At 49.0% G+C, this 22,061-nt stretch overlaps 1 protein-coding gene across 3 annotated transcripts; it reads right to left on the bottom strand.

Annotated features, from left to right (window-relative positions):
• Positions 1–204: 204 nt before the first annotated feature.
• On the bottom strand, positions 205–21,666 carry LUC7L (LUC7 like). Of its 3 annotated transcripts, none has more exons than XM_071570987.1 (11): positions 21,476–21,666; positions 20,855–20,925; positions 19,693–19,787; positions 13,517–13,615; positions 12,569–12,679; positions 11,940–12,083; positions 10,836–11,012; positions 9,155–9,243; positions 4,940–4,969; positions 2,913–3,077; positions 205–572 (listed from the first exon to the last, which is right to left on the bottom strand). In XM_071570987.1, exons 4-11 carry the CDS (start codon positions 13,610–13,612, stop codon positions 431–433), a joined length of 954 nt encoding a protein of 317 aa, XP_071427088.1. In that variant the 5' UTR covers positions 13,613–13,615; positions 19,693–19,787; positions 20,855–20,925; positions 21,476–21,666; the 3' UTR covers positions 205–430. The 3 variants fall into 3 exon arrangements, with proteins under 3 accessions (XP_071427088.1, XP_071427086.1, XP_071427087.1); XM_071570986.1 differs by lacking the exon at positions 20,855–20,925 and adding an exon at positions 1,867–1,928 and having other exon boundaries at positions 486–572; positions 21,476–21,637; XM_071570985.1 differs by lacking the exon at positions 20,855–20,925 and having other exon boundaries at positions 21,476–21,637.
• Between the last annotated feature and the right edge of the window lie 395 nt (positions 21,667–22,061).

The raw sequence follows: 22,061 nt of genomic DNA, 5'->3' as shown, positions 1-22,061 counted from the left end.
AAAAAGTCTGGATTTTCGTTTAACATATATAAACAGAAGGAAAAATAGAATAAAGTGAGAACCAGCACTACTGGTGTGCTCACAGAGGGTCAGGGAGGTCTTTTGGGAAGGGCTGAAGCATTACAAAGGTGAGGGCAGCTCAGGGCTCCAGGCACAGCACGGCCCCAGCCACTCTCAGGACAAACACAGGGTGTCCACACTGGCCTGGGCTCAAAGCCATCCATCCAGATTTATTTATTCCTACTAAAACAGAAATCCTGTTAAACAGTACGTAACTCTTGTGTCTCTACAAACTCACTGCTATCTGCCAAACAATAAAAACCCCAAACTACAAAAGATGAGTTGTATTCAGTAAATATAAATGGGAAATTTAGGCTTTGTGTAGAATGTTTATCAGACTATTTACAGTGCAACACAGATCGTTTTGAGTTCAGATCTCGCCAGCTTCTCTCTCTTCTGACCTCTTGGAACGAGATTTGCCGTTTGTGCTCTCGTGCCGCCTCTCAGAGGAGCTCTTCTCTTTCCTCTCTCTGTCTCGGGACTTCTCCCTCGAAGACCGATCTCTGGAAGATCTGAAGCACAAAGCAAACCGTGCCTATCAGCCCCTCACCCCAGACCTGCCTCTCCCCCCCGGGTACCACCAGCTTTCCCTGGCAGGGCTGTGGGGCAGCACAGGACGTGCCTGGGTGCTCAGTGTGGGGTGCCCCACGGGGCAGCTCTGGGCTCTCCGTGGGGTTTCCGGGAGGGAATGCCAGCTCTGGAGCACCGAGTGCTCCCCAGAGCCTTTGTCACTCCTTCCTCACAGTGAGCCTTTCAAGCTGTTGCCACAGGGGCTCTCTCAGGTCTTCCCTGGGCCACACTAAAGCACCTGCAATTTTTCCCTGGTCTCTGACTCAGCTCTGTCTGTGCCTTCCAGAGCAGTTTCTCATTACCCCTTAAACCAGTGGCTTTCTGCTCAAATGCTTTAAATACCAGCTGGCTTCTTTGCTCCCTCAGCCCTGGGCTTTTCATTTTGCATCCTGGCCAATGCTGGCCTTGGCAGCATCCTGGGTTCAAAGCCAGGATGACACAGATTTATATTCCACAGCTTTCCACAGCCTGCCCGAGTGACAGCGACACATTTTCAGCAGCTCTTCCCTGTGTCAGCCCACACAGAATGAAGCAGAAGGCTCCATACCAGGTCCAATCTGAAAGGCTGCTTCTTGTGTGATGCCTGCCAGCTTATGGAATAGCAGAACTCCCAAGGAGCTGATCCTGAGGGAGCTCTAGCAGCCCTTCATGTCCCCTTCAGAGCTTGACAGAGGCTCCCACGTTTTACCCCAAGGCTCAGTACACAGGTTTTTCTTTACAGTCACAAGAGGAGGACCTGGCAGGTACCTCAGAGGTTCTAGCTTGCATTCCTGTTGACTGTAAGGTGTGAAAACACTGCACAGTCAATAGATCAAAACCTCACAGCCCTCTGGTGTCACAAGACCCATTTAATTTTCATTACATTGTGCCACTTAACCTCTGTCTGTCTGATGTCATTAACTCCTTTCCTGTTCTCACAACAGCACCTGCTCCCTGCAGTCCTCCTGCCCTGAGATGTCCTGATCCTGTGACATGCTCCCTGTTTCATCCTGCAAGTGAGACCTCAGACCAGCAGACCCTGAGGGCTGGATTCTTTAATTCTCTCAGTGAAAACAGAAGCTACACTTTTTCAGGAAACAGTTTGTCTGTCTTCTTGTTTTTGCTTTATTTTCTCAAACTGGTCCTGGCCTCTGCCCAGTCCTCAGTAATTCTGTGCAGGTGTGTCAGCTGCCAATCCCCCTGCAACCTCCATGGGCTGGTTTGGATGTGATCAAGGGTTCCAAAGTAATCCCTTACCTGCTCTTTAGTAATAGTTATTACAGGATCTTCCTCACTTCCTAATTGTCCAAACTTCTTTTCTTTATTTTTCATGTTCAAGACAGATTTAAAAAAGCACTTTAGTATCTCAGCCATTGGAGAATCAACAGTATTTACACCCCCCCTCAATTATTAACAGACTTATTTTTCAGACCATTATTTCCCTCCCCTTCATCAGGGATCTCTAAAGCTGTTCTTACCCCTCAGCTGAAGTGACACAAGACACACAACAGTAGGTTTGTTTCTACAGTTGTACTCGAGTGCTGATGCCTAATCAGGGGAGACAGTGCTAAAAGCACTCCCCTGTTAATCAGGAATATTTAAAAAAAGCCAGATCTAACTTCAGCAAGCACCTGGAGACAGACTTGCTGCTGGGCTTAGAAGGGCTGTAAGGAAACATGATTCCATTCAGTATTCCTAATACCCCTGCACCCTCACCTCATCCCTCCTCCAAGACAGAGGCTGTTTTGCTGAGTTTCACAAGAGACTTAAAGCCCTTCTTTGGACTGTGGTGCTTCTCCTCAGTGACAGGAGAATGATATACTCCTCTTGCATTCCTTTTTCCCTCCCTCCACTGCTGATTCCTAAAGAATTATGTCTCTCTCTCTCTCAAGCAGCCTTCTAACAGAAGACTCCCCCAAGATCCCAGATCATACACTTCCCTCCCCATGCACTGAGAGAAGGAATCTGGGAAGCAGAATGTAACAGCATAAATCTAATGTGAAAACTGCCTCTCAGTCACTTGGCTTTTACAGGCCTGGGGAGGCTCAGTTAGCTCAGACAGACTTTGGTGCTCCTTCTCAGACAAGAACACCAGGAGTGGCTCAAGGCTCAGCACTGCAAATCGGGGAACTCCCGGGAACCCCAGGGAATGTCCTGGACTCTGCTGTCAGCTGGGATCTCACTGTCCAGCTCCTGCCCTGGGGTGAGGCCACTGGGAAATCCTGCTTTGGCCCAGGCGCTGGCACAGGGGCTCTCTGTGAGCCCGGGGCCCCTGCACAAGCACTCCTGCTGGCAATACATACTTGTGTTTTGAGCTCCTGTCTCTGGAGCCGCGGCGGTGCCCTCGGCTGTGGCTGCGGGAGCGGCTCCGGTGGCGCCTGTGCCGGTCGCGGGACCGGGAGCGCGACTTCCGCCGTTCCCGGGACGCCGACCTGGAGCGCCGGCGCCGCCTCTCCCGGGACCGCGATCTGCAGGGAACAGGGACTGGGTCACGCTGGGGACACAGGCAGGGCCTCGGATCTGCACAGCCCGCGGGCATTCCCCAGGAACAAACATCCAGGGCATCAGCGCTCACCCCCAGCCACACACACAGAGCGCCCCCCGCCCTCCCGCGCCCTGTGCCACCACAGAGTGCCAAGGGGTACCCGCAGTTCCTGGGAAGCTCCTGTAACAAGCTCCCACCATCTCTGTAAGCACATGCCAAGGGCCAGGGCAGAGCTTATAACTCTGCCTCACTCACAGTGTAGAAAAGAAGCCAAAGTAAGTGGCCTGTGAAATTACCATGACCCTCATACCAAAGGGGTTTTCGATTTTTGATTTTTTGATTTTTATAGATTTTAGAAGTACTTGTAACTGTAGTAAAAAAGCAAATGTAGTGTGTTCATATTTGTAACAGCTTAAGTTCATTGTTTATATATCCTAACCCCTACCACAGATCAGTAGCTCAAATTCTTTTAGTTATTTAGTCTTGTTTTCAAGGTAGAACACAGAAAACTATCAGAAGGCCTACAGAATGAAACATAAACATGAACCAACAACCTGGACTCTAAGAACACTGGAAGAACTCCAAAAGCCCGAAGGAGAGGAGGAATGATGAAGAGGAGGTCTCAATGACCCCAGACCCAAATCCTAAGGGGTGGGAACAGGGATTGGGACCAGGGCTGGACCGAGAGATGTGTAAAGTAAGGGTTGGGTGGGCAATATTATAAAAACCATGGAAATCAGTGTTAAGGGGGGAAGATGTCATCATGTATTCCCAAAAGCCCTAAGCCTAGACATTACAGAATCTACCTTTTTATCTTATCCCATATTAACCTGCCTCAGAGTCCTGTTTTTGGGTTCTCTTAGGGCATCAACCCTAAGAGGGTCTCCCTTGTGAAAGTCCTGCAGCTTAGAAGCAGCTTTGTTTCAGCCTGCTCTAAAAACTAGAAGTGTGTCAAAGAAAAGCCGTCCAGAGATCTCCAGGTCCATGATGACACACAATGCTGCCATACCATTTAAGGCAAGCTCCTCCCAGAGATGGGGGAGTTTTAATCTTGAATCAGTATTTTCACATCTGAGGCATTACACATGTCCAGAGAAGAGCAACGAGGCTGGAGAAGGGCCTGGAGCACAAGTGCTGTGGGGAGAGGCTGAGGGAGCTGGGGGTGTTCAGCCTGGAGAAGAGGAGGCTCAGAGGTGACCTCAGCACTGTCTGGAACTGCCTGAAGGGAAGTTGTGGCCAGGTGGGGGTTGGTCTCTTCTCCCAGGCACTCAGCAATAGGACAAGGGGGCACGATGGGCTCAAACTCTGCCAGGGGAAATTGAAGTTGGAGAGCAGAAAAAACTTCTTTGCAGAGAGAGTGCTCAGGCATTGGAATGGGCTGCCCAGAGAGGGGGTGGATTCCCCATCCCTGGAGGTTTTTAAAGTGAGCTTGGCCGTGGCACTGAGTGCCATGATCTGGTAAAGGGACTGGAGTTGGACCAAGGGTTGGACTGGATGGTCTCAGAGGTCTTTTCCAACCCAATCCATTCTATGATTCTATGATTCTAAGTATTTCAGACATTAAAACTCTGGAAGTATATCAGGTATTTATTGAGAGGCATCGAGAACACTGCTGGACTCACACTGGAGCACACAGACCTGTCCTGAGCAGGCTGCTCAGCACCTGCTTTACAGCCCAGCGAGTGACACCACTGAGGTGCCCACTCTGTGATTCCCAGTTTTTAAGGGAGCAAAACAGAGACTGAGGCACTGACAGAACTGAATTTGTGAGACCCAGGAAAAACCTCAGCAGTTAGACATGAACACAAACAGGCATTTGGGAGAACTGCAGAACTGGGCACTCACCTTCGACGATCTCTATTTCTTGATCCAGACCTAAAACAAAGAGGAGAGTTAAGTGAGAGAAGGTAAGACACAGCCAGTGGCTTTTCAGTAGAAAAACTCATCCACACTGGCAGCTCCTCACAGGAACACACAATACCCCAAGTAACGTGTCAGTTTAAAAAAAGCTTGCCATTAAAACCTTTAATTAGCTGCAATTTTGTGGACAGTGAGAATTTGTCAGAAAATGAAGAACTCTGTGGAAACAGGTTTCTGCTTGCAGAGCTTCCTGTCACAACAGAAAAGGTCTAGCAACCAGTTCAGTCTCTGCTGATAAAGCACCACAATGAACTTTTCCAAGTCTGCTGTGCACATTTGTTATATATCCTTTATCCCCTACAGTCTAACAACATCAGCTGAATCAACTCTTTAGAGAGCTGCCACTCTCCAGTCAGAAAGACACTTGACACATTCCTGATTTTGGTTCTTTTCGAGGCAGTTGTAATTTAAAAGGTTCTAATAAAGAGAAAACAACATTTTTTCACTCATTGTATTTGTTTAACAAATATTAGAGGGAAATTTGCATCAATATTTTATCCCTGTTTGGGAAAGATGAACCAAAAGAGGGGACACAGCCAAAGAGGAAGAACTATTACTGACAAGTGACAGAGATAAATGAAAATCCTTCATCCCAGACTTAAAAAGCATTTGAGAGGAATAATCCAGGCCTCACTATTTTTTCTCACACTTCCATGGCTTCAGAGCTCCTGTGAGGCTCTCTCAGCTCACTGCTGTCATAAATAACGTCACAGTTCTCTCCACTCCTGCAGCACCATTACTCAGCACCACTTAAAAAAACCACAGCACGTGGAGGATGTGCCCTCCCTCTTCCTCTGTGGCCACATTTCAGAGCCAGCTCATACCAAAATGTCACATCTTGTTTTGCTTTAATTAAGAAGTGGCTGATCTCCCTGTGTAGTGACTTAGACACTCCTGTAACTGCTCCCCACTGCACAGAGACTCACAGGGGGTCCATTTACACCCCTGGCACTGCAGCAGCTGTGACTGGAAGCTACACAAATTTAAGAAGCAACAGAGAAGGATCTGTTTCAGTAACACCATTTAAAACCATACATGGGTAAGACAAGATTAAGAAAATTAATGTGCACTGACATTTCTTCACAATGAAATGGGATTGTTCAGTCACAGCAGAAAGCAAAAAAAAACAAACCAAATTTAGAAAGGAATTCAGGTAGGACTGTAAACAAGGTGGAGCTGAACTTAGAGTCTACAAACCAACCATGCACTGAGGCAGCAACACACATGCCCAGGTGAAGGAAAAGCTGATAAACCAGGAGAGCAAGGCAATGACCACACACCTCCATTCCCACCTAACAGAACCTGACAGAGCAGCAGGACCTCCTGGAGCTGCCTGGCAGGCAGATGAATTTTTTTGGTGGTTGTAATTGCTCCAAGTTCTTGATGTTCTTTTCCTCCTGATCACTTTATTCTGAACCACCAGTGCGCACAAAGCCCTCCCACATCCCCTGCAGACCTGGCTGCCCTTCCCCACCTATGATCCAAGCAGGAGTGTGCACAAAAACCTCCTGGTAATCACTCCCTAGAGACAGATTTCAGGGAGTATCCAACAAAACAGCACTTTCCTTACTAGCCTGAATTAGTATACAGCAACAGACAAGAGAAGACTGCTGTCCAGAGGAGCATATCTGTTTTATTTATTTTTTCCTCTTTCTGGTCCCTGTACCACAGACTTTGTGCTGAGTTTCATAATCTGTTTTTTGTGGACTCCAACAGAAAGGAAATCCATTTGGCAACTCCACTAGACTTGGTGGTGTACTCTGGAAGCAAACACTGAGGGCTGCACTTCCAAGCATGCCACCTCTCCACAGAATTCCAGTCTCCCAAGATTACTGGGTACCCAACACCAACAACACCAAACAACTTGTGTTTATTCACCACTACTGTGACAATCCAGGTCACTCATTCCTATGGGTAATCACAGTTTATTGACAAATTAATACCAGCTGTGAGAGGCAGAATTTCACCAGAGTATATCACAGTTCCCAAAGCCAACTCACACTCTTTCTGAGTAACACCATGAAGATGCTCAGAGTGAGGATACAACAGGAGGAGTTACAAAGGAAACACATTTCCTGTGGTTCCTTAAAGTATCAAGCTCTGAATAAGAGAAGGTGTTTGAAAAGTGGTAGAAGTCACTAAGTTTTTGATGGGAGAAGTGTCCCTGTGAGTATGGTGTGCACAGCTCCCAGAAGCTGAGAAATCTGGGATGTAACCTCAGTTCTGACACCAAGTCCACTGGGAAAACTATTGTCCTCCTTTGGGTCAAGTTCTCATTTTGAAGAGGCAATTAACTTGACCTCCTCTGTGAGGCACTCCTGGCTCCCTCATAACAAGTGTTTGTGTCACCTGAGCAGAGGGGAGCACACGGTGTCCCCACACAGAGCCAGCCACAGCCTCCAGGCAGTGTCACACAGGGAGAGAGCAAGAACTCAGACTTTAAGCCAACTGAATGCAGTTCTTAAACCCTTCATATTTAAAGGCTTAAATAAACATTCAAAAGCTGCCTTTGAACCCACTCATCAGGTGCAGCCATAGATGAACTACCTATGAATACAAAAGGCTCCTTAATGTTCAAGAACTGAGGGTTTGGCTTTTTAAAAGAAACCCACAAAACCAAAACTCCAGACACATCACAGAAGGAAGAAAACCAGCATTTTGGGAATAAGTGGATCAACTAAGAGATCCAGAGGATTCCTCCTGAAGGCAATTTTGTTGACTGTTTTCACACAGAAATGACCTCCAGGAAGAAAAGGGACCACGGAGTCAAACTGAGTCCAGGTCAGTCAGTCCTGCTGTGGGTCTGAAAGAGCCTGTCATGAAACAGCTGCATGGGAAGACACTTCCACCTCTCTGACCACTGCAGCAGCAACAGCAGTCCCTTCTGATGAAGTCCTGCACTCTTCAGCTAGTTCCAGATTCCACAGCTCCCAGAATTAACTGATTTACTGGCAGTCTTGCATGGATACCAGAAGGGTGTGAGGCTCTCCATAAGGTGCTGTTCAGCAGAAAGCTGCAGCACAAACTGGCACTTCATATCCCACCAGGCAACCCACAGAGAGAAAACCCACATAAAACACCCTAACTGATATAATAATACCTGTAATGCACAACAATTTGGGGCTTACATCTTCATTATACACTAAAATCCCTGAGCTGCTTCCACTCTGGTATTTATTTGTCAGCACTTCCAGCAATTATAGCCAGAATAACCTCAGACAAACACCAGACAAACACCTCAGATGACACCACAAGTCAAAAAGAGCTCTCCAGGGCCAATGTGGGTTCTTTCAATGCAAGAAGTACGAGAGGAGAAACACAAAAGGTAACTGGGGAGGTGCTGTGACAATGAGAACACCATTCCTACCCAGCCACTTCCTCTGCCTGACCCCTGCAAATAACCACCCTCCCTACACAGGCTGTTTAACTGAGCTGTTTACACACAAGATGCCTCTTCAGTTCAAGTCCAGAGACATTGTTTTTCCAGTTCAGCTGGCAAGAAGCAGAAGAGCTTGTCCTGAGAACACCAACATTCCAGCCACTCCCACTGCTCAGGAATTACTTCTGAGCAGAAGGTGACACACATGGCCGTAACCACCAGGAACAGTCACTCCTTGGGACCCCTTGGATCCCTTGGGAAGTGTTTGCCAAAGCTGTGCCAAAAGCACCTCACTGTTACTGTACAAAGTCTGGGAGCAAGACAAGCAGCCCACCATTTGGCTCATGGATACCAGGTCCACAATGTTGTGACCTCCAAGCCTAGAAGTGTGGAGGACTGTCCAGGGAATTTCTGCATGACCCTTTTGTGCAGACCTAGTCCTCACTCATCATAAACTTTCCCACTCAGATGCATTGGATGAGGGTATTTTATGCAGATTCAGATTCCCAAAGACATGGACTAGACCTATATATGACTGAAAACTGCAGGGAGCTCCCATCTTTCAGACACACAATAAAGGTTAAAACAATACACATACATTCTATGGTGGAAGTTTTTCCATGTGTTTCCATCATTAACTGAATCCCAAGGTGCTCACACAGCATCCAGCAGCACATACTCTATTCCTGCAATGCTCAGGTACAAAAGAATCAGACAATTCACAACCAGTTTTCCCAGGCCAGCTGTCAGGCTCCACTCACCGCCTGCCCAGCCTCTCCTCTCGTTCTCTCTCCTCTCTCCGCCTCAAACGATCCTGGTTTCTCTTCTCTTGCTTTTCTGCCACTGTTTTCTAGAAAACAAAATCAGTCCACATCATATTTCAGACATACAGTTAACAGGTCAGAGATCTGCAGGGAGACCATCCCCACAGCAGGGCAAAGAACTATTTCACTGCATCTTATGTGCTACTCAAGTTCTCTATCAAGGTTCTCATTTTCCTCAGTCAAGGCAATGACCTCAACAAACTGTGAGTGAGTAGAGTTCAGTTGAGTAGAGGTGAGTTGAGTAGAGTGAGGTGAGTTGAGTAGAGTGAGGTGAGTTGAGTAGAGTGAGGTGAGTTGAGTAGAGTGAGGTGAGTTGAGTAGAGTGAGGTGAGTTGAGTAGAGTGAGGTGAGTTGAGTAGAGTGAGTAGAGTGAGTGAGTAGAGTGAGTGAGTAGAGTGAGTGAGTAGAGTGAGTGAGTAGAGTGAGTGAGTAGAGTGAGTAGAGTGAGTAGAGTGAGTAGAGTGAGTAGAGTGAGTAGAGTGAGTAGAGTGAGTAGAGTGAGTGAGTAGAGTGAGTGAGTAGAGTGAGTAGAGTGAGTAGAGTGAGTAGAGTGAGTAGAGTGAGTAGAGTGAGTGAGTAGAGTGAGGTGACTTGTTGAGTGAGGTGACTTGTTGAGTGAGGTGACTTGACTTGAGTGAGGTGACTTGACTTGAGTGAGGTGACTTGACTTGAGTGAGGTGACTTGACTTGAGTGAGGTGACTTGACTTGAGTGAGGTGACTTGACTTGAGTGAGGTGACTTGACTTGAGTGAGGTGACTTGACTTGAGTGAGGTGACTTGACTTGAGTGAGGTGACTTGACTTGAGTGAGGTGACTTGACTTGAGTGAGGTGACTTGACTTGAGTGAGGTGACTTGACTTGAGTGAGGTGACTTGACTTGAGTGAGGTGACTTGACTTGAGTGAGGTGACTTGACTTGAGTGAGGTGACTTGACTTGAGTGAGGTGACTTGACTTGAGTGAGGTGACTTGAGTGAGGCACAGGAATCACAGCTCCTGCTCCAGCAGGCTAAAGGTCTCTCCTTGCAAGCAAGGCCAGTAACACAACCCACTACAAACCTCTTCAGAAAACTCCTACTGACCTCAGCTACTCCAGACCTTTTTCACTGTGAAACTTCAGTTCAAACATTTTGTTAAGAGGCCTCAAAGTCGAAAAATGAAGAGTGACAAATTTCAACCGTATCAGAGAGTAAAATACAGGTGACTGTACCAATGCTCTCAGGAATGAGATTAGCTCAGCTGGTTCAAACTTGGCTGTAATAATGCCAAGGTCATGTGTTCAATCCACTGTATGGGCCATTGACTTAAGGGTTAGACTCAATGATCCTTGTGGGTCCCTTCCAACTCAAAACACTCTGTGATTCTGTGGTTTATTTCTGTGAATAAGGGACAGCAGTGCTCTGGTTTGACTAATTCTGAGGATACATACTTAGTTATCCAGAAGGATAGAACAGAACCCCAGACAAGGCTAAACTAATCTCCATTTGAAGTTTCAGGGATTCTGTAACTGAAAGATTCTGAGCTTTTACAAGCACTCTGCAAAGAATTCGGTATTAATTTAATAGAAGTGTTCAATGTCTTTGAAACTACAAAGAGAAGGTTTAAAATAGAGAGGATTACCCTCAGCTGATCCAGTTTCTCACGAATCTGAATGAAACCCAAGTGTAATTTGCCTCCAAAGTGGTCAGCAAGACGCCGGTCGTTGTCATGGAGACCCAGATAAGCTGAACAGACTTCACACACACGCAGCTTCTGCTGCTGGAAACTGGATGCAGGCATTGAATTTCGGTATTCTTCCTAAAGGGAGGCAAGAAAACCCACACAAGTGTCAAGGAAGCCTTACATTATCACAGCCCTCCCCAGGGATACCCCTGTAAAGAATTGCTTTCAAGAATCAAACCCCACCCTCAGACAAAGGAGGTGCCCCACAAACACTCTGTGGGCACAGCTAACCCGACAGTCTATCCCTGCAAAGGGACTGGTGACCAGATACCCCAGAGGACAAAGCCCTCCCTGCCCCAGACAGCTCTCTGCACTAGGGAAAAGTTTCTAAAAAGCTTCTCACCCACTGCCCAACTGCTTGCTGGCACATGGCTGAAACTGGAAAAGGAGGTGCAGGCAACACAGGGCAGAGGTAGGAATCATAGAATGGATTGGGTTGGAAAAGACCTCCCAGATCATCAAGCCCAACCCTTGGTCCAACTCCAGTCCCTTTACCAGATCATGGCACTCAGTGCCACGGCCAAGCTCAGCTGAAAAACCTCCAGGGATGGGGAATCCACCCCCTCTCTGGGCAGCCCATTCCAATGCCTGAGCACTCTCTCTGCAAAGAATTTCTTCCTGATATCCAACTTCAATTTCCCCTGGCAGAGCTTGAGCCCATCGTGCCCCCTTGTCCTATTGCTGAGTGCCTGGGAGAAGAGACCAACCCCCACCTGGCCACAACTTCCCTTCAGGCAGTTCCAGACAGTGCTGAGGTCACCTCTGAGCCTCCTCTTCTCCAGGCAAAACACCCCCAGCTCCCTCAGCCTCTCCCCACAGCACTTGTGCTCCAGTCCCTTCTCCAGCCTCGTTGCTCTTCTCTGGCCCCGCTCCAGCCCCTCAGTCTCTTTCCTGAACTGAGGGGCCCAGAACTGAACACAACACTCAAGGAAAAGCCCAGCTGTGACATGAGCTCAGCCCAGCCCCAGCCCCTGTTCCAGTCCAGGAGAACCAATTCCATACCTCTGCCTCTTTCTTTTTTGCTCGGACTTTCTCCACTTCCATCAGGATCTTTTGAGACTCATCAACATTCCCTTCAGCTCCCAGCTGTTCAGCTTTAGCCAGGAGTTTTCCAATGTCTTCATTCAGCTCATGGACTTTCTCTGCCTAAAGAGAATAGTTTGGTTTTAGTAAGACAAAAACGTAACAAAGCTTGCAGGACAACTTTTCCTTTTTCTTTAAAAAAAACTGTTTAACAAAATCAGGTGTTGGAAGATGACCATAAATCTCCAAAAGTCAAGAGTCCCAACAAAATGGATTGGAGGGTCAATCACAACACATTCACCAACACCTGGCAAAGACAGAAACTGGGCATGGAGAGGACATCATCAGCTCTGCTGCAAACAGAAGCACATTTCTGGCTTACAAGACAGCACAGAGTTCATAAAATCAGCTTCAGAAAGGTCCTGCATTGGCCCAGTGAGGCAAATTCCCACACAGGAAACTCCAGGAGCATTTGCTAAGGGAAGAGACAACAACCATGGGATGGATTTACTGCTCTAAATTACCAGTTCTCAGTGGTGTCAGAGACAACAGAGCACCAGTGCTCCCACACAGACTTTCAGAACCAATGTTAAATGAGAGACCAATACCTTTGCAGACACTTCAGCACTGATCTCTTCCTGTGTCTCAGCCAGGCGTTTCTTGGCCAGTTCTGTCCTCCTATCACACTCTGCAATGAAGGACTCCAGGTGATCCATGGCCTGCATGACCAGACAAAGAATTAGAAATAAAGATTCTCTCCATGCCAGATGCAGCTTTGACAGCTAACAGCTACCTGTGCAATCCCTGTGTAATGCATAAACAAGCTCAAGAACAGATGCTTTGAGGCAAAAAAAAAAAAACCAAATGATACTTCACAGAACAAGCAACATTTGAGCCCTGCTGGAGCCTGACTGGGACACATCACGGGAGGCTCACAGGAACGCTGCTTTGCACTGGAACTGCCACTGTAGGAGCAACAGGTGCAAAGACAAAAGCACTGGAATAACATGAAAAGGGAAGACAGAAATGTTCCTCCCCTTGACCTGTTCCATCAGGGAAAGCTAAATCTGCCAGAAGTGAAACCACTGAGCAGAAGGCTTTGAATGTTAAATCTCCTTCTGGGACAGGGTACCAGGTTACAGCAACCTGGCACAGAGCAGCAGGTGTGGGATGTAAGGAATGCCAGAGCAGCCTCCCAGCTAGGTGAGCTAATGGGGGGTGGCAAGGGCCATAATTACTCATAATTTCAAGGCAGCAATCAAGCTGACAGTCAGGAAGGGGCTGCACATCCTGCACTGGGCATACATCAAATAACATCATGAGCTGGAATGGCCACTGAGTTCCACTGTGCAGCCCACTAACTTCAAGAGGCAGTTCCCACCAAAGACCCTGAGATCAGCTCAGTTGGTTCAAACTTGGCTGTAATAATGCCAAGGTCATGGGTTCAATCCCCTGTGTGGGCCATTGACTGGAGAGCTGGACTCGATGGTCCTTGTGGGCCCCTTCCAACTCAGAATAGTCTGGGACTCTGTGAACTAAGATTTCTCCATACTCACATCCAGCTCAAAAAAGAGGTCTCTCTCTTTACTTGCAATCTCATAATCTGCTCGCAGTGCCAAGTCATGGATCTTTGTACATTCTCCCAGGTCCATTCTCTGTGGAAAAGAGAAAAGCTCATGTAAAACCCTCCACTATGGCAACCAGCAGCAGATACTGAGCTCTTGCCAACTGCATCATTGCAAAGCAAAGTCTTTTCATGAAGAGCTTCCTTTTAACCTGTCAGTAATACAACCAGCCAGAAGAACCACATGCCTGCCAGAACCCCTTTTCTAGATGTCCCTGGAACAACATTAGAACACCCCAAACGTTTTAAGTCCAGTCCTACTCCTGCTTTAGGTCACAGCACTGCCTTAGAAATTGCTGTGAGGGACATGAGTTTCCTTCAACAGGCACCAACTGCAAATGCCTCCTATCATGGAGCTGTAACAAAACACAGAGCTTTGCACTCTGATTAAAGCTCACCTGGAAATGCACATTTGGGAAAGGACAAGCCCTAAAACACATTGAAAGGAACCAAATTGTAGGACAGAGACAGAATGCTTCCTATCAACAACAAATGGACTTAAAGGAATATGGACCACAGCCTGTAGAAATGCACAACTCCACGCTCAGCAACAACAGACTCTGAATTCTCCTGCCAGCCCCTTCCTACACCCAGCTGCAGCCTGGAACTTTAAAGCCTGCCCAGCAAAGCTGACCTGAAAATAAGCCCATTTAATGACAGACTTAAGAGCATCTCCCTTCCCAGAAAGCTCTGACTTGTGTGCTGCCCCTCCCTCCCACTGCAGTCCATGCTATTTAAATTTATTATTTTCCCCAACCTAGTAGTTAACAGGCACATGAACCCAAGCTGATTATGCTCTCAAAACACACAAATGGCATTTCAACATTATCAATTTGCAGCAAAGAACATTCCCCTTATTCTTCTAGTAGAAAAAGAATACAGCACTTTGAAAGCCAAAATAACAAAAGCCCTAATTGAGAGCCACAGTAAGAATGGCAGGGCACAGTCACTGCCTGAAGGAACACCCCAGCCCTCTGTCCTCTTCTCTCCCTGTCACCACCAGGCCCAAGAAGGCCAAAGATGAACATGTACATCAGGTGTCAACTGAGTGAACTGCAGAAAAAGCAAGTGGGATAACACAGAATCCCTGTGGAACATCACAAACTAAAGCTGGGGACACTCATGTGAAAAATGAAGTGTTTGGCAAAGCAACTAAAGCAAACTCCACCAGCTGAGACTCAGGTTTGCAGCAGTTACCTGGTATTTGCTTTACTTTTTTAGACAAAAAAAGAAATTCTGAATGACTTGCCACTATTTAGCCTTCTTCATTTTGCTCAAATTTACCAGAACCAGGAGGCCACAGGCTATAGAAAGAGACACTGGAACCAGGGTAGTCCTGCTGAGCTCCTGAATGGTGGAAATGTAATGCCTACAGAAAAACCCCCATGCTGGTACTTTCAGAGCTTGATCCTGTTCATCTTCAGGCAAGCCTCTTCAAAGAATGCCACAGAGCTACTGTTATTTTACCACAAAAATAACTCTCTGTGATGTGACATCTTATGGTCATTTTACTGAGACTGCTTTTCAAAGTAGGGAGAAAATAATGATATGTGATTGGCACAGATGATAAATATTCTTAACTGAGCTCTTCTTTCAAGCTGAGCCCCATTTCAGGGAAGGAGCTCCAACCCAAAACTTCAGAAGAGCCAACAATGTGCAGCCTCTTTGTTAAAAGGCAATGAATCCCTCAGACTGTTTCCTGGGTGGGAACACTCAGGTCTCACCAGCTTACAAACCTCAAAACTTCCTCCATGTCCTTTGAGATGTTCTAGTGCAAGGAGATTTTCACAGGTATTGCCCACCCGAGGTAAGACCACCAGCCCTTCTGCCTCAAAGTACCCCTCATTCCCAGGCAGGACTGTCATCAAACACTCACCCTTTTCAGACACCCTGACTTGCTCCAGTCACCACTGGCTGGTTTGTGAAACAGCAGAGCCTGAGTGAAGATTTGAACCTCATACACACACACAGACTGAAGACATTTAGATGTCACTGATTAGTCCTGCTCACATTTGCTGAGCAGTCCACATTCTGAGGTATCTCTTGTGTTCTCTGCTGAACCCCCACCTCACCATAAAGTGAAATCTCCACGAGGAAGGCTCTTCAATAATGATTGGAGCTGCAGTTTCACCCAAGTGAAAAGGGAAAGCACAGACCCCCCTCTCACAAAACAACTCTACAACCTATAGATTTCAGCTCAGTCATATTCCCCAGCCAAGGACACAACTAATTCCCTGAATTAACTTCCAAGCTGTGTTCAACCTGGGCAGCTTTCAGGCTCATCTCTCCAATTCTTAGTGGAGCTGAAATAGAGGCTGATTACCATTTGTAAATAAGATACAGTGGTTCTCTTTGGTCTCTGTGGGTAAGGAGGAAAATTTTGGGAGATGCCACTTTAGTGAGCCCATGGCCTTTTAGAGAACCACTGTAGCTTATTTAGTGACAAGTTTAGACAAGTTTCTGGGGCCAAAAAGAGAATAATCACAGGAACAATCCAACTTCCAATGACAGCTCTTATGACCAGGAACACTGGTGCACCTGAACAAAGCAAACAGCAACAGGCCTCCTGCAGCTTTCAGGAATATTCCAGACCTTTACTTACAGCCTGGACTCCTCCTCCTCTTACTCTGCAGCTGAAGGTCAGTGAATGGGACTCCATCACACCTCACAGAGCACAGCTCCCCAAGGGATCAGCTTCCTGCTCGCCTCCAATCAGCCTCCCACCAAGGAATATCTGCACACCCCAGGGATGCAGCAGGAGCAATGCCTTCAGGGGGAGGATGCAACACAGCCAGCACCAGGAGGCTTGGAGCATCTGTTGGAAGTTTCCAGGAGACCCAAGGCCCTGATTTCTGCAGCAATACACCCAGAGATGGATGTTACCCCACCAAGCTGAGGCCAACTCGCCCACACAGCCCTTCCCTAGTGGAGCACCACACGGTGCCACTGGAGCTGCCCAGGATCACTCAGCTCAGTTTCATGCCATGCTGCTCGTGCTGACAGCTGCAATGCTGCTCCTGTTCTGGGCATCACATGTTCCTTCCACACAGATCTGGGGCACCAGTGCTTGTCCTTGCCCCCAGGAACCTGCAGACAGCAGTGCAGAGCTCCACTTCAAGGCCACCACAAGACCACCTGTGTGAGCCACGAGATGACCTGTGCAGGAGCAGCTTTATTCCATTCTGCTGCTGCAATTTCTGACCACACACTCCACACCAAGAGGGAAAGGACAAGTCAATCAAGACAAGAAACACCAGAAGCAAGAGAAATTGATTCCTCAAGGTGCTTCTCTGCCCTGGGAAACTCATAACCCACCTGAACACCTCAGACTTTGGCAGCAACTCCAGTAGTCACACACATCACTTGGTTCAACCCCTTCAACTTACTATTTACCCTCTTTCTGGAAACCTGCCTGAAGAGGTAGAAGGCAGCAAACATCCTCAAAACAGCCTTTGGGCCCCAAAAAACTGTTGTAGAATCTCATGCCAAAAATACACCTCAACCACAGTGACCTACAAGGAGGTTTAAAGTTTTAAAATGGAACAGAGGTGACCTGGAGGCTGATAGAGCAATCCCTGAAAAAACATGTATCATTTTCAAACAAATAATAAATAAATACACAGAGATTGGTATTCAGCTCTTCCAATCTTAATCTGCAAAAGCAGCCACTGAGAAGGTAAAGTTTGAGCACTCAGAGCTGAGGCAGCTTTTGCTACACCTCTTTGTACCAGAACTGCCACAGTCCTGCCATGGCAGTGACACAAGCAGGGGCAGCAGTGACACAAGCAGGGGCAGCAGTGACACAAGCAGGGGCAGCAGTGACACAAGCAGGGGCAGCAGTGACACAAGCAGGGGCAGCAGTGCCAGCCCTCCCTTTCCTGGAGAGCCACTGTGTCCAGCCAGCTCCCCAGAGAGCAGAAGGAAGGGCTATAAATAACCACAGCATCTTTAAACAGTCTGGGTGAGTGGATGGACACTGAGTCACCACAGTATTTGGTGCAAACAGGGAGGGTAAAGATGGATTTCAAACACCCATATCCATCTGAAGGGAAGTTCTGGCCAGGTGGGGGTTGGTCTTTTCTCCCAGGCACTCAGCAATAGGACAAGGGGGCACGATGGGCTCAAGCTCTGCCAGGGGAAATTGAAGGTGGAGATCAGAAAAAACTTCTTTGCAGAGAGAGTGCTCAGGCATTGGAATGGGCTGCCCAGAGGTGTTTAAGATGAAACTGGATGTGGCACTGAGTGAGAATCCATGTCTTGATCCAACCTCACTGTGATCACCAGCCCAGGGCACTCCGTGCCCTGGGCTGGTGATCACAGTGGGGTCGGATCAAGGGTTGGACTTGATGATCTCAGAGGTCTCCTCCAACCCAATCCATTCTATGATTCCATGATCTCCACCCTGCAACTGTGTGACACAGCAGCAGTGACAAAAGACATGCATTGTCTTCCTCCCCAGGCCAGGCTGCAGCTTTCACCTGGGAGCACAAACTGAACACCCACCTCACTGTTCAAAGCTCACATCACCTTGTGCTCTCAGAGGGAGCACATGAGCCAGACCTTGGAACACTGACCAGCTCTGTTCCCAGAGAAGGCACAAAGAGAACTGTGTGAGAGCAGTGGGGCAGAGAGACACAAAAACGCAACCAGCTCAGTCAACCACAGCTGGAGATGTCACCTGCCACCCCACCAGGAATGATGAAAAGCTGCAGGGAACATGAGTTGGAGAGAGAAGACTGAGAATCTCCAAGGATTATTGCAGCTGCTAAGGGAACACTTGCTAAGCTGAAGATGCAACAGGGAACTAGGGCACCCCAGGCAGCAGCCAACCTACAGTCTTGGAACCAACACAGGACAAGTTTTAGGCTGTGACCACCTCAGACTGCTCAAAAAGAAATAAATTTGCAACTTCACAATGGATTGTGAGAGAAAAAACATTTCATGTGTATTTTAAGAGCTCTCAACTTCAGCACTTCCATAGACAGGTCACAGAAACCAGAACCAGGATTGTAACTGCTCTCACCCACAAGTCACCCACCCTGTACAGATGAAATGTACCAACATCACAGAATCACAGAATGGATTGGGTTGGAAAAGACCTCCGAGATCATCAAGCCCAACCCTTGGTCCAACTCCAGTCCCTTTACCAGATCATGGCACTCAGTGCCACGGCCAAGCTCAGTTGAAAAACCTCCAGGGATGGGGAATCCACCCCCTCTCTGGGCAGCCCATTCCAATGCCTGAGCACTCTCTCTGCAAAGAATTTCTTTCTGATCTCCAACTTCAATTTCCCCTGGCAGAGCTTGAGCCCATCGTGCCCCCTTGTCCTATTGCTGAGTGCCTGGGAGAAGAGACCAACCCCCACCTGGCCAGAACTTCCCTTCAGGCAGTTCCAGACAGTGCTGAGGTCACCTCTGAGCCTCCTCTTCTCCAGGCTAAACACCCCCAGCTCCCTCAGCCTCTCCCCACAGCACTTGTGCTCCAGTCCCTTCTCCAGCCTCGTTGCTCTTCTCAGTTGGGTTTGAAGAGACCTCAGATTATCAAGACCAACCCTTGATCCAACCCCGCTGTGATCACCAGCCCAGGGCACTCTGTGCCCTGGGCTGGTGATCACAGCGGGGTTGGATCAAGACATGTTGGATTCTCTATCCCTGGAGGTGTTAAGAGGACACTCAGAGCCACATCCAGTCCCTTCTCCAGCCTCGTTGCTCTTCTCTGGCCCCGCTCCAGCCCCTCAATCTCTTGCCTCAACTGAGGGGCCCAGAACTGAACACAACACTCAAGGTGTGGCCTCCCCAAGGCAGAGTCCAGGGGAAGGGTCACTGCCCTGGGCCTGCTGGCCGTGCTAGTTTGGATCCAGGCCAGGATCCCACTGGCCTTCTTGGCCACCTGGGCACACTGGTGGCTCCTGTTGAGCTTCCTGTCCCTCAGTCCCCCCAGGTCCCTCTGCCTGGCTGCTCTCCAGCCACTCTGTGCCCAGCCTGGAGCGCTGCAGGGGGTTGGGGTGGCCAAAGGGCAGGACCTGCTCTTGGCCTTGCTGAACTTCATCCCATTGCAATCAGCCCAGCTCCCCACACCAGAATCCCTTAGGACAGAGGACACACTTACTGTTCCAGCCAGGATATCATGGGGACAGCAATCCAGGAGGTGGCTCTTGCAAACACGATCATCTGTAAACTTCACCCTTTGTCTGGTTTCATCTCCTGAAATTCATGTGTGGTTTAAATAAAGAGACATTAGAACACCAAGGGAACTCAGGTGTCAGCATGAGCATTTCACCTCAATATGCAGATTAAAATACTTGATGCTCCTGCTCCCCAAATTTACTCAAAAAAACCAAAAGCTTAGAGGGCAACAGGATATTCTGGAACACTTCTAAGTGGCAGCAAGCACTATTTTAGCATTTATTCATCCAGGACACCATGTTAAACACAGTGCTGGTGAGCCAAACAACCTCCAAGGCCTGTCATCCATATAAAGAGGCAGCACAGCCAGAAGAGAAGAGGAGACAGACAGGCTGGCTCGCAGCCAAAACCTGGTGTTTTTTCCACCCCTTTCTGTTTTACTGTGAGAAAGGGGCAGGAGGTACCAAACCCCAGAGATCACCAAACAGGGCCGTGCTGGACAGTTTTTGCAGACAACTGCTCTTTGTGCCACCAGTGGGTCTGGTGTGGAACCCAACCACGCAGTGTGCTCTCCCAGGCCGTGCAAAGGTGGAGCTGGCAGGCCCTGGCCTGGCACACACCACGAGTTTCCCACCCACAGCCCACCCTCAGAGCACATTTTACACTCAGGAGCCACTTAAACAACACAATATCAGAAAAGCAAAAAAAATAAATAATAGAAAAAAAAAAAGAAACAAAGTTAGTCAATACACACTGCGAGCTCCAACACATACTATACCCATCTGCATTCTTCAAGACCTCAGCTGCAGAATTTTATGCCCATTGTTGAAAAGTTTTAAAGGAAAAGCTTTCTTGCCCACACCTGCAGTAAGGAAGTCAGGGGAATGATACATAAAAGTAAAGGCAAAGTGGTAATGGTATGTGACAATTTTAAAGCTCATCTGTGCATATGACACAGGTATGTGTAATACTAAAGTATGAATATAGTTTAGGATTCACAAGCATCCAGGAATAATGTTGTGTCTACTGAATTTTTTTTTTAATTTTTTTTTTCTTTCTAAGCTACACTTTTAAAGTTACTTGTGAAAAAAAAGCAAACACTTTTTTTTTTGTTATAACAGCTTTAAAAATTGGTTGTGACTCACGGCTCGATGAACATGAGGCTTTTCTGCAACTCCCTTGCAGATTGATGTAGGCAGGCAAAGATACACTGAACCTTTATAAATAAAATAGAGGGGCCACAATTGTTCAGTTTGTATGAAATAAAAGTATGGGAAGCAATTCAATAGCAACTCAATACACAGAGAAAGAAAAGCACTTATTCACTTACGAAACAAAGTGCAAAGTGCCTGAACAGCCCTGCTAACGTGCCAAAGGGAATTTAAGTACCCAGCGAGTCGCAGAAGGGAGACACAAACCGCAGCGGGGCCGGATTTTGCACGGGCTGTCACATTTCTGGTGCCGGACCGCACCCGGCGCTGCAGGCACACCTACCTAGTGCCTCTGGACGTGCGGGCGCGGAGCCGGCCCTGGGCCTGCCCGCTCGGCCGGGCCCGGGGCGGCGGGGCTGGGCTGGGCTGGGCCGCGCCGGGCGCTCCCGGGGGCCGGGCCCGCTCCGCCGCCACGGGGCTGGGGCCGGGCGGGCAGGGGCGGATCGCGCCGCAGGTCCGGAGCGGAGGCAGCGGCCGGGCCGGGCCGAGCCCCGCGCAGTGAGGCGGCCGCCGAGGCCGCGGCGTTTCCTGCAGGCCCCGCCCGCCCCTACTCACCGTCCCGGGCCGTGCCCATGAGCTGGTCCAGCAGGGCCCGCATCTGCGCCTGGGCCGACATGGCGAGGCCGGGCCGGGGGCGGCGGCTCCGACCTGGCGGGGCAGGGGCAGAGACCGAGGCCGGGCCCGGGGCCTGCGGGGTGGCGGCGGCTCCGGCGCGGCGGCGACAGCGGCGGGCGCTGGGCGGAAGTGGCCACACCCCGCGCCGCGAGGCACGACGGGAAGGGTAGTCCGAGGGGTGGGGACACGAAGGGGCGGGGCCGGGCTGGGGCGGGGCCGCGGGGCCGCTGAGGGGGCGTGGTCATGTGGGAGGGGCGGGGCCAGACAGAGGGGCGTGGGCGGGCCGGAGGGGCAGGGGGCGGGCAAGGGACACGGACGGGCAGGGGACACTGACGGGCTGGGACACGGACGGGCAGGGACACGGACGGGGAGGGACACGGACGGGCAGGGACACTGACGGGGAGGGACACGGACGGGCAGGGACACGGACGGGCAGGGACACTGACGGGCAGGGGACACTGAGGGGCAGGGACACGGACGGGCAGGGGACACTGAGGGGCAGGGGACACTGAGGGGCAGGGACACG

This window comes from Pithys albifrons, chromosome 16 (assembly GCF_047495875.1).
Source record: "Pithys albifrons albifrons isolate INPA30051 chromosome 16, PitAlb_v1, whole genome shotgun sequence".
In the NCBI taxonomy this organism is placed as follows: domain Eukaryota; kingdom Metazoa; phylum Chordata; class Aves; order Passeriformes; family Thamnophilidae; genus Pithys; species Pithys albifrons.
The sequence above is the reverse complement of the archived record's forward strand: the minus strand, read 5'-3'. Positions and strand labels throughout refer to the sequence as shown.

Coding starts and splice junctions, on each gene's coding strand:
- LUC7L (XM_071570985.1), bottom strand. CDS start 21,536: ATGTCGGCCCAGGCGCAGATGCGGGCCCTGCTGGACCAGCTCATGGGC. Junction 12,680..13,516: donor ACCTCTTTTTTGAGCTGGAT/GTGAGTATGGAG, acceptor CTGGTCATGCAG/GCCATGGATCACCTGGAGTC. Junction 9,244..10,835: donor AGAAACTGGATCAGCTGAGG/GTAATCCTCTCT, acceptor TTTGTTTTCTAG/AAAACAGTGGCAGAAAAGCA.